Source organism: Ostrinia nubilalis, chromosome 19 (assembly GCF_963855985.1).
Source record: "Ostrinia nubilalis chromosome 19, ilOstNubi1.1, whole genome shotgun sequence".
Lineage (NCBI taxonomy): Eukaryota > Metazoa > Arthropoda > Insecta > Lepidoptera > Crambidae > Ostrinia > Ostrinia nubilalis.
Genome location: NC_087106.1, coordinates 9,955,273 through 9,968,262, shown reverse-complemented (window position 1 = coordinate 9,968,262; position 12,990 = coordinate 9,955,273). Strand labels below are relative to the sequence as shown.

Here is a 12,990-nt window from a genome sequence, read left to right as displayed (position 1 = left end):
CTCAAATTAACTCATTATCCTCTCAAGCGATCTGCGGCGGGAGCAGACGCACGTCACTTAGCTCTAAAGTGCTCTGCGGCGGGAGCAGACGCAAATCACTTGTCCAAGTTCGGGACCTTGTCATTTAAAAAATATAGTTCTGTTTCTTTCGCTCGAAAGTAATAATGCTTAAGTATGAATGTGATAGCTATATTTTCTAGGCACTATGGTTGCTTTTCAACGAAATTTTTCTCAGTCTGTGTTTGAAGATGACGCGATCCGCGGTGCCCGTCTGGGTAGTGAAAAAGATGGATGTTTTTTATCGTTTAGATGCTTTGGAAGTGTGTTTTTCTTTATAAAAAACGTGTATAATGTGATTAACTTTGGAAATAAGTGTTAATATATAACATTGCTTCTAATTTTGAAGGTGAATCAAGTGCAATCACAAAAAGTGACAAAAATGACGAATCTTTTTTTTCAAGTAAGTGTTGTACCTAAAATATATATTTGTTAGCCTTAAAAGTTACACCAAAAGACGGGTAATTTTATCCAGATTCCAAAAATGTGACTCGATAGTATGTAACGGTAATAATGATAAGCTATTTTAGGGAAAATGCGCAACGGGATTTTTTTTTTTTTTTCCCGCGGGAAGTGGGGGGCACTTCACGCAGTAGCGCCTTCCCGCGGCAGATCGCTTGAGGGGTTATATATTTTCTGCTTAACTGTAACAAATCTAAATATCCGCGTTTTCGTATATTTTAATACGTGCACTCTCTGATACTAGCGAAGGTCAACTGACAAAACGCTTGTTTAGGTGGAAGGGGTTGACAAGCGTTGATTCAACAAAAGTAAGTTATCGCCATCTAGTGGCAAATGGATCAAGGCTTTATTAAACCTGTTATGTTGGAAAGATGCGTATGATACCCGAGTATTTGAATACAAGCATAAGTCAAAATTGGCAATTTTTGAGTTGTCTCAGTTTAGATCTAGGTGTGCGAATAATAGTACCATCCACGAAGACGCGCCTCACCATTCTTCTGTTAATGTTTGAAACTGTAAAACCTGCTTTTTAAGTAACCAGAACTGGCTGTACATACATTCTATGTTTTGATAGCTATATCAAAACATAGAATGTCACTTAACTTACATTACTTTCATCACCCTGGAGGAATCACTGTCATCTAAGATACAGGTTAAATCCTAGTTTAGTTGGCAGGGACATACTTAAGATTAACACGATTGTCAATCGTAGTTTAAGTAATTAATACATCGTACAATATTGTAAATCGTCATCTTCTTGGTAATTAAATAAATTATTTTATTATTATTTCTTAGGCTTTTTTTTTACTCGAAGTCCATAAGTTCTTCGGTATAACGTTAACTATTATTATTATTATATTTGAATGTGACTTTTATACTGTTTGTTTATATCTGTCACTTCACTTCTCTTTCTGAAAATACACGGTCTATCTCTCATCACTCTCTTCTTTTTCTTTGAATCTTAATTCCATCAGCACTTTGCACTTCTACTAGTTTCTAGTGTTTCTAATTCCTAGAGAAACATGCTAAATTACATGAATGCACTCGCACACTACAATAATGACGCTCGGATTGCAAACTCCCATCATCCTGCGCTTCCCTCGACCAAAAATTGGTGGGGCGCGTCTTCGTGGATGACACGATCTATAATACGACATATTCCTCTCTAACGTGATCCCTGAAGCAACCTTATTGACTTGTTTAATAAAAAGTACTTTATCGTATTTTTTTCAATAAATATTAAAGCCTGGTCCAGAATAAATGTATGCAATCAAAAGCTTTGCCGTTGAGGGATGTTGTTATATCTAAATCGAAGGGAGTAGATCGTGGTAGTAATATGTAGTGCTATTTTTATTTGTTTTCGATTTTGGCAACCATGCAACCTAGCCTCTCAAGCCTGAGTTGCACCATCTTTAACTATAACAAACATTAAACTCCATACAAATTTGTCACTTACTGCACGAAAAAGAAACTATTGAACTAGGTGAAAAATAGAAAAAAATTGGCAACAGATGTTCACTCTGTCAAATAAAGAAGAACGGTCATCTGTGACCCAGGCCCGACAGAAACGAGACATACCTCAGTTTTTTTGTCATGTCTTAATTAGTTAAATTATATATTTTTTATATTCGAAATCTATGTATAACACCAAAATATTACCCTTTGTTTTTGTTTAGGCGTTATACAAAAACTAATACAAAATGCCTATTTATCACCAAAATTGGTAAATGTATGTACCTAAATGTCTATTACAGCTGCTATGTAATGTATCTAGGTGACCTGGAGATACAGCCTGGATTATACAGGGTGGAAACGAGAAGTTACAAAATCCAAAAATTCAATGTTACCAGCTTCCATAATCTGTAACCTATTATTGGTACCATTTGAAAGAGCTCGTGAAGCACTTACAGAATCAGTAACTAGTTTTTCGATATCTTGTATATTTTAGAAATAATCGAGTGAGATCACTTATCGTTCCATATGTATAACCACCCTGTATAATCCGGCTGTATCTCCAGGTCACCTAGATACATTCCATAGCAGCTGTAATAGACATTTAGGTACATACATTTACCAATTTTGGTGATAAATAGGCATTTTGTATTAGTTTTTGTATAACGCCTAAACAAAAACAAAGGGTAATATTTTGGTGTTATACATAGATTTCGAATATAAAAAATATATAATTTAACTAATTAAGACATGACAAAAAAACTGAGGTATGTCTCGTTTCTGTCGGGTCTGGGTTTTTTTTGTATGGGGCGTGACCGTTCTTCTTTCTTTATACATACAAAGCGTTATCTTTGAAAAAAAAACTGTACAGTTAAAAAACTTGACGTGAATATTGGGTATGTAGGTAAGACAAAAGTCTATTATAATTGTAATTACTTACAGTTTAAACAAATATTTTAAATAATTCGGAATTACCGATCTGTCTGGCCTATGTTTATTCCTATTACATTTTATTTCCTCTATATATATCATGACAAAACTTTTCCCTACTCTATTTATTTCTCCTTGGGTGTTTCTGATAAGTGTTGAGCTTCTTAAATATTATAACCTCTGACAAAGGTGCGAGGCCTTGAAATGCTCCCGAAGGTCCTTAACGGAACGTAGGACAAGAAAGAGCAATATTGCCCGGGACAGCTGATAAATGACCCGTGCCCGGATACGGGTACAATGCGTATTCGACAGTTTAGGGTCAATGGAATCAGGCTATAAAATATGGGAGAGCTATTAAGGGTTAAGGAATTAACTTATTTAGAATGATTTAGCGGTTTTCTTTTGGCATTGAATTATAGGTAGGATTTATTTATCGGTAACTTTTATCGCTCCTTAATGTAAAATGGGTTGTTTTTATCAGTAGCGAAAATATTTGTTTTTCCATCACACCCAGGTAGAACATTGAGTATACATTGCAAAATATTGTCAACAAATAAAGAAAGTGGTAAAGATGTGCTTAAGCAAAAGCAATACTTAAGCTAAATCTAACTAATTATACTACCTTCCCTCCCCTTTGCAATGAATTTCTAATGCCTTACAGCTATTTGAACCTATAAAATAAAAAATAAACATTCCTATCAGCAATGGTGTGTTTCTTATTAAAAACTAGAGGCCGCCCGCGACTTCGTACACGTGGACCCCGTTTTACCCCCTTAGGGCTTAGGGCTTGAATTTTGCAAAATCCCACCTTAGTGAGCACCTACATTCTAGAAGAAACCCCATGCAAAATGTAAGACTCCTAGCACTTGCAGTTTCTGAGATTTCGTGATCAGTGAGTCACTCAGTGGTCTTTCGCTTTTTTTACATTATACGAATAGATAATAGATACCTGAGGTGGAGCAAGGATGTTCATCGTATACTCGATCTCCTGATGCAGGTCTGCGGACTCCAGGAGTCCCTTCAGCACCACGTGACCAATCAGGTCGTGGCGGCTGAACCGATCGAAGTCATACACGGAGAATTGGAGGTAACGTTGCCGCAGCTCCTCGTATGGCACGCTGTAACAAAAATATACTGAGAAATCTAGCTAATAAGCTTTTATTTGTACATTGTCATTGCCAATCATCATTAGAATCATCAGGTCATGGTCCCAAAAGTCTGTCAAACTCGACACAATAACACGAAATATGGCTATAGTCACGGTTAAATTAAGGTGTACGCATATTTCTCCCTCAGTAGTAGTATACTGTCACTGAAAAATTGGGGATATGGTAGAAACTCTGTCGGAACCCACGGCTATTTGTACACTATTCGTTCCCATCGCAAAGACTGCTATGAACTAGACGCATTTTGTTTAAGTACCTACATGACTTTCAAAGTACGACCGCACTGTGACACAAGTTTTCTTTCTGGAAAGATTGCCCGAAAAGAAATAGATAAGAATCTGGGCGCTAAGCTGATCTTATTGTGTCATTGATTTTATACCTATGTCGCATTAACATTAAAATTAAATGATCGTACTGGTAGGGGGATTACAGGTAGTACAACGGAAAAATGTTTCATTATTGTTACACAAATATTCCCTGCACACATAAATCAGAGTTTTAGTGGTTTATAAGGCCTACTTAAAAGACCATTTAAGTTCTCCCTTCAATATAGAAAAAATCCTTCGCAATCCACGAAGTTTCATGAAGTTTGGCAACGGAGGATGAATTTAAATGTAAATCGAATGGGATGGGATCGCGTACCGATCCTGGAGCCGATAGACGATTTAGGCGCAAAATACGACAAAAGTACTAAGAAACTGTGATAGAATCTTGGCAAACAGGCATTCTTTTCAATTAAACTGATGAGAGTTAAAAAGGTCTAGTTATAACATCTTTAAGTAACAAGAATTTATTTGAGTTGTTAGGAGTAAAATCATCATCATTTCAGCCACGGAACGCCCACTGCTGAACATAGGCCTTCCCCAATGATATCCACATCGCCGACGTACACAAATAATAAATAGACGTTGGCAGCGGTCTGCATTCAGCTCCTTCCTGCTACCTTTAGAGGTCGTCGATCCACCTCGATGTGATAAACATAATACTAGAGGGGTTTTATAGGGACTTCCACCCACAAGGTGGACCTACGACATCATAAAGGTAACACCTTCGTGCTGGACGTAGGCCGCTACCAACCGGGCAACATGGAAAGCATTGGGGGAGGCCTATGTTCAGCAGTGGACGTCCTATGGCTCAGATGATGATGATGATGATGATAATAATGATGATGAATTTTGTATTGATCTAAGCTTGTTCCTTGATTAAGAACATAAAATTAGTCTCGAATTCCTGATTTATGACCAGGATGTATAACTTCAAAATTAATTTGGTAACGATTCATTAATATTAATGGTGAACTGAATTTGTAATTTAAAATAGTCTAGACCAACTTAATTTAAAATTCTGACGTTAAAATATCTTTTCGTAAATGTGATATTATCATGTGAAATTTTATGAGAGGTTTTCTTACATTACACAAGTTATGACTAAAGTCAGATTGATGAGATGCCTTGTGTTTCCAATCTTTCTCTATGGAGCCGAAACTTGGTCTCTGAGATTGCAGGATCGCCGTAAAATCGATGCATTAGAGATGTGGTGCTGGAGACGCCTCCTAAAGATTCCGTGGACGGCATTTCGCACCAATGTATCCATCCTCAAAGAGCTTCATGTTAAAGACAGACTATCGTCAACTGTGCAACTACGAATACTGAAATTCTTTGGTCACGTCTCTAGAAATGAGAACTCGATGGAGAGACTGGTAGTTCAGGGCCAGGTGGAAGGCAGGAGAGCACGCGGTCGATCGCCAACCCGCTGGATAGACGCCATCACGAAGGCCACCGAGTCCACCATGGTCCAATGTACTCGCGACGCCTCTAACCGTCAGAAATGGAAGCACATCGCCAGGAGAGCTACCCTCGGAAATAACATCACCCCACCATGTACCTCGTCAGCGCAACCACGACCACTGCAAGACTGCGACACTGACAAGAGTGCCCGACTAAGAAATCAAGTTATGAATACGTACCAACCTGTAAACCTATAATCTGTACAGAATTGCTAACTAAAATCTGGTTTAAATATCACGTCTGTTAAAAAATACCTACCTAAGTATTTTATAAGGATTCTTAGTAGAAACTTCAAACTGATCAATTTATTGATCCAAAGTTTCCGATTACTTTCAGGAATAACAGAACCATGATAGCAAAACTTCCTAGACTATGTTTAATCACTGTGTAAAGAATAGCCAAATTAATATAAAACTTTGGAGTAAAATAGACGATGATCGAGTGATCGAAGTACGAAGAATCACTACATAAAACTTTCTGCTGTCTATCCCTAACTACGCAACGGATTTTGATGCGGATTTTTTTAATAGATAGAGAGATTCAAGAGGAAAGTTTACAGGTATAATACATGCATATCTTTGCACCCGTGCGAAGCCGGGTAGGGTCGCTAGTGTTGAATAAGTACCTAACAGGCAGCAACTTCGTACGCGTAAAAATAGTATCAATTCCCTTTTTACAACATTTTTCTTTATTGCTCCACCCCTATTTGCTATAGTAAGATGATGTAGCCTAAAGCCTTCTTCGATAAATGGGCTATCCATCACAAAAATATTTTTTCAAATCGGACCAGTAGTTCCTGAGATTAGCGCGTTTAAACAAACAAACAAACTCTTCAGCTTTATAATTATCGTATAGATTGTAACACCCGTATTCATAAACGATGCTTTCTTAAGTGAAACAGAAAATCTAACGCACAGCGTTGAATAGAGGTCTGTGATTGGTTCGTATATCACCCTGTGCGTTCACGCGCACTGTGAGACCTCATAGTAATGTTTGTAAATACGGGCGTAAGTATTGTAACCTTCCTATGCTCGTAGTAGTAACCCTCTTACTGGAGACACCCACGGGAGGTCAATGTCGGGGCGCTTTTGACACCACCATACAACTGAATATGTATTTCAGAAATACGTCATATTAGTACAATTTTTTCATGCTGTAATTTTCCGTCACTGTACCAGACAATATTATATGTCCCTTTACCTATAGCAACAACATTAATATCCTAAAAAGCATTACATCATCAGAACTCATGTAATTAAATTGGTTTCCATCAAATTAATCATAAGATCAGATTATTAACGCGTAGGAACAAACTCACGAGTTGTTTAATTTCAGCTGAAATTCAGCGTAATTTTGTGGGTGACCCATCCATCAAGCCTAGATTAATTTTCACTGGCCATAAACTTGAAGTTATTAATATTATATTCGATTTAGTTGTCTCGTTGGTTTATTAGCGAAACATTTAGTTAAAAGGTTTCGTCATTTAATTTTGTGAATATGACATATTCACAAAATTAAGTGGTGTAAGGGGTCACCAATAACTTTCATGAACTTACAAGTAAATACACTATTCTAAACTTTAGAGAACATACAATAATTTTGCATACAACATGGTTTTAGTGCATTAGTTGAGGTATAGTTCTGAAGTTATGGACAAGATTAATTTGTATCACTGTTTACAGCCCAAGTAAAACATTAAAGAAGTTTTACCCATAATGAAAACCTTGAAATAACCTAACGTTATAAGTTTTTTTTTAGAATATCAAACAAACAGATGTTTTTAACTATTTTTTGAGATTTAAAATTGTAAAATATAAGTACAGTAGAACGCCGATTATCCGAACGCCGATTAACCGAATCGCCAATTATCCGAATCGGTCCTAAGCGTAATATAAAAAATTATTATAATCCAAGTAATTTTTATTTTGTTTTGTTGTAACAAGTTGGAACTCGCAGGAGTCTAGATATATTTCAACTGAACGTTATTGTAGAACTGTAATCACAGTTATAAAAGTTTATTCTATGTGTGACAGTTCGTTTTTAACACGCTTTTTCTTTATTAACAGTCTATGTCCGATTATCCGAATTTTCGATTATCCGAATCGACCCCGGTCCCAATTAATTCGGATAATCGGCGTTCTACTGTACTGTCTTAAAACTGTAATATCAATATTTATATTACATAAACAAATACGATTGAAAAATAAAAGTGCAAAAATTGAATAACACACTATCGATCACAGTCTGTTTAACTTAACCCTTTGCATGCCGCAGAAAATTCAGCAAGCCGCACCAACCCTTTAGTTTAGAGCCAAATCATACGATGCGTTGCGGTGGTGGAGCGTCGCTGGGGCGGTGACGCTTCGTCTTCTTACGCCCGTATTCACAAACATTACTATGAGGTCTCACAGTGCGATTGGACGCAGAGAGTGACACATGAACCAATCACAGAGCTATGTTCAACGCTGTGCGTTTAATTTGCTGCTTCACTTAAGCAAGCATCGTTTGTGAATACGGGCGTCACACAGAAATATCTGTGGCAGGCGGACACACGAGCGGTGCGGCGCCGCGCCACGTGATACGGTTACATCTTTGTGGCGTGGCGCCGCGTAATACGGCGAACCATTTTGCAGTGCGGCGCCGCAACACATCGTGTGCTTTGGCTCTTAGCAGGCACCATCCCTTTACTCGTACCAAGTAAACATTGTTATTATCACTGCAACGAATGTACAGGTGCCGTCTCCCACGCCCGGGTCAACAGTTGAAGGTGTGAGAACGGGCATGTGTGAATGTGATTTAATGTCAAAGAGCAATGTCATGGAATATCACAGGTCATGTTTTATTAAGGCAGTAATTACCATAATGTCTTTTGCATGGTATTGATAATGCTAAACCGTTTTGTTATATCTATTTTTTTTAATTAATTATTTATTAATTTGGACTACAAACAATATTCACAATATGAGTTAAAAAAAAAAAAGTTTTTCTTATAGGTACAAGTGCGTTTTATCTAAGGTCAAAATCAAAATCAGAAGTTAATTGAAAATGTATTATTGATTGCAAAGGTTTTTGAATAAACCCTCATTACTTAGCATTCACTGTCTAACGATAATAATTATGTTTTTCAAGATTTTACAATGCATAATGTGAAATGTAAAGAGCCTCTAAGGATTATCTTTTTTAAATTATTTATTTTGACATAAAAGCCAAATCTGAAAAGATATTTCGTTTGTATCATTCCACGAATAACTGCTAGACTTATCTGAAAAAAAAAACAACCAACGAATGATTTTTTTCTGCTTAACCCGAAGGCCAAACTGGTCGAGAATGTTTTAGTTTAGTGCATTAAGTTCGCCTTATGTTCTTTATTTGGCATTAAAGTTTAAATAAATAAACCACACAACTTACCTGAACAAAAATGTCTCGTTGAACACCGGATTCAAGTTCTTGCGGTGGACCTTGGTCTGGAACTTCTTCTTGCGGTCAGGCAGCAGGAACACCTTGATGTATGGGTCGCTGCTGCCCGTCACGTCCTTGATGGGCAGGTCGCGGGCTTCGAAGATCTGCGGAGGAGAACGGGTTAAGAGAACTGGTCTTTTGAATTCATCATCATCATTATCTCAGTCATAGGACGTCCACTGCTGAACATAGGCAGAGTAAATACAAATGAGTAGGTTATCTTCATAGAAACGCACCGGGCGCGGTTTGTATGTGAGCGCGCCAATACGTATGCGGCGCGCACGCACACACTGACAAAATTTAGCGTGGATTAGCGGGGAGCCAGTCGTGGTTGCGCTGAATTTTGTCAGTGTGTGCCTGCGCGCCGCATACGTATTAGTCCAGTCAATAAAGCATTATAGATGGAAAACCGTGGAACACAATTTTTGACTTCGGGACTTTATTTAGACTTGTCAGGAGGTGAACATAGCAAAAGTCCCCGCCCTTAGCCCTTGAGCCGGCGGGGAGAGGGGGGTTTAAAGGTACCACTTTTCGGTTTTTCGCTTAATCCTCGGAAACTATGCGTCCTAGTGGCATGGCTACTATGAACCAAAAAAAGCTTATTCAATTTGCTACAGGTGAGATAGTCAAGTTTTTATATATCTTGTATAGTTTTCGCGGCATCTGCTCTAGAAGGTCTGTAATATTGGAAATTTTATTTTTATCTTACATGTTTCCATCAGGAGAAAATCGACTAAATCAACATTGAGCTAATATTCTAGACTTGCGGGAGTATGTTAAGCCTAGTTCCAGGGAGGGGACTGCTCCGTGCGTATATTTAGACGAACCAATTGGAACCACTTTTGACTCTTTATCACTCAAAAAGTACTGTGCATTAACATTTTAAATTTGGCTCATGTGTTGAGACTTGCAAGATAAACATCAGCTTCAAAATTCATAAATATACCTCAAACGGTTCTTTAGGTATTGACGTCTAAAAATCTACATGGCTGACCTATAAGACCAAATTCTAACCACTTCCAGATGACCTTGAAGGTTCAAATGTGGCATCCAGATAGGTAGTTGTGTAAATACAAAGGAAAAAATAAAAAACCAGTAAATTTTAACATTTAACAGGTGATAGATAGATTTTAGTGTCCTAAATGTCGATTTTTGAACGTCAATACCTAAATAACCGTTTGAGGTATATTTATGAAATTTGAAGCTGATGTTTATCTTGAAAGTCTCAACACATGAGCCAAATTTGAAGTGTTAATGCACAGTACTTTTTGAGTAATGAGGAGTCAAAAGTGGCTCCAATTGGTTCGTCTAAATATACGCACGATGCAGTCCCCTCCCTGGAACTAGGCTTAACATGCTCCCGCATGTCTATAATGTTTGCTCAATGTTAATTTAGTCGATTTTCTCCTGATGGGAACATGTAAGACAAAATTAAAATTTCCAATATTACAGACCTTCTAGACCAGATACCGCGAAAACTATACAAGATATATAAAAACTTGACTGTCTCACCTGTAGCAAATTAAATAAGCTTTTTTTGGTTCATAGTAGCCATGTCACTAGGACGCATAGTTTCCGAGGATTAAGCGAAAAACCGAAAAGTGGTACCTTTAAACCACCCTCTTCCCGCCGGCTCAAGGGCTAAGGGCGGGGACTTTTGCTATGTTCACCTCCTAACTAGTCTAAATAAAGTCCCAAGGTCAGAAATTGTGTTCCAGGGATTTCTCTCTACACCGTCGTTAAAGCATTCATTGACTGGACTATATATTGGCGCGCTCACATACAAACCGCGCTCGGTTTCTGTTTCGGCTGCGTTTCTATGAAGATAACCTACTCATTTATATTTACTCTGACATAGGCCTCCCCTAATGCTTTCTACGTTGCCCGCTTGGTAGCAGCCTGCGTCAAGCGCCCTCCTGCTACCGTTACGATGTCGTCGGTCCACCTTGTCTTTTAGAATACACTGATTTATTAAGCCCAGTGTTACGCGTCACCCAGTCCCAGTGTTTTAAAACCGATTAGGTATTTCATCAAAGTCTAGCTTATCTGTATTAGAACTTATCCTCATCTATCTAAATGGAAAATTAAAAATAAGACAGCTTATTTCTTCACAAAATAATAATATTATAATCAATCATTGTAAATTATTTTTAAGAATCTTATATCACCAGTAAAATTCTTGGAATAAGTACTCAAGTTTAGCAACTTTACAATATATTTTTTAATTCTCATATAACTAGACCTTTTTTATTTTAAAAACAATTATTATTCTTTTCTTTTACTATCGCCAGCCAGCAAAATTTAAAGATACCACTTTTGTAATTTGATTTCCGTATTCTAGAGTTCAATAACGGTCCCGATTTTGTTAAAAAGGAAGGCGGACGTAATCCTTAAGGACGTTGACCTTTAAACGGGATCAAGGGCTAAGGGCAGGGTCATACTGGTGGAAGTAATGTGTCAATGCCGTTACTGGCTAACTGACTTTGTGAAAGCCATTTGTGACACTTGATAAGATTAATAATTTATTCTTTATCGATAAAGGAGATAATAGGCTTTTTTATTGTCTTCAGAAAAAAATAACGAACTAAGAAATGATTGATAGGATACAATTTTTTATTTATTTATTGTGAAGCATTAATAAATAATACAGAATTCCTCGTACAAAATGGTAAATTAGTATACTTAAAGTTTCATACTTTGGTATTTACATACACGTACGAAGGTCATGAAGTAATACAGTGACTTCATGTACACATAATAATTTTCCTTACAACTAAACTCATTTAGCAACTAAATGTACATACTCCTATGTAGCTTATCATACAGCGTAATAAACGGGAAAAAATTGAACTTTGAGAACAGTGCTACAACAAACAACAGTGCTTGTAGCTACGATAAATTCTGATGCCGCGTAGTAACTACGAAAGTTTTTGCTACAATTATCCCGGCTACGAAACGTCTACGGTGATTACTTCTGTCTACGAGAAGTAACCTTGAGAGATAAACTAAAGAAGTTAATTATTATGCATCATTTATCAACCCCTAGATTTATCATTGACTTGTGGTAAAAAAAACTGGCAAAAAATTAAATATTCAAATTATTTTTCCACTTGGAGTTTGAACCTAATACTTAGGTACTCTCAAAATCCAGGCAACAAATGCCCAAACAGTTTTTTCCTGATACTTCTGAAGGTTGATACTCCGGTTTTCACGAACTATTATACGATTTGTTTTATTTATGCACTAAGTAGCTTTTGCCCACGATTCGCTCTGGTGAAATTGGATTTATTACAGTGTACCTACCATGAGTTTACGATAAGTGTGCTCGCTAGCGAGTACGTCAAAAATCTCTATGAAGATTTTGTTTCTTGAAAGTAGCCGCTAGGGGCGCTGAACAATATGTCATACAAGTAATGTCATTTTTTTACGCAGTCGCTAGCGAGCACACCTAACGTAAACTCATGGTAAGCACACAGATCATTACAAACTATGTTACTCTGATGTATAAACAATAGTACTGTCTAGTGTCAGCAAAATCCGTTCAATAGTTTTTGCGTGAAAGAGTAACAAACATACATCCAAACAAACTTTCGCGTTTATATTAGTAGGATGTACCCAGCCTATATCTCTGTTTTAGTGTACACCAGGCCTTAGAATAGCAGGTGTGGATGGCTTTA

The 12,990-nt window shown here is 37.3% G+C and overlaps 1 protein-coding gene across 1 annotated transcript in view; it reads right to left on the bottom strand.

Moving 5' to 3' along the window:
- The window catches only part of LOC135080963 (synaptotagmin-10-like), a 69,834-nt gene that overhangs the window by 12,043 nt on the left and 44,801 nt on the right, over positions 1-12,990 (bottom strand). Inside the window, exons 5-6 of the mRNA XM_063975686.1 lie at positions 9,263-9,417; positions 3,851-4,019 (exon numbers count right to left, since the gene is read on the bottom strand). Coding sequence (XP_063831756.1) covers positions 3,851-4,019; positions 9,263-9,417 — 324 coding nt within the window. The remainder of the gene's footprint in view (positions 1-3,850; positions 4,020-9,262; positions 9,418-12,990) is intronic.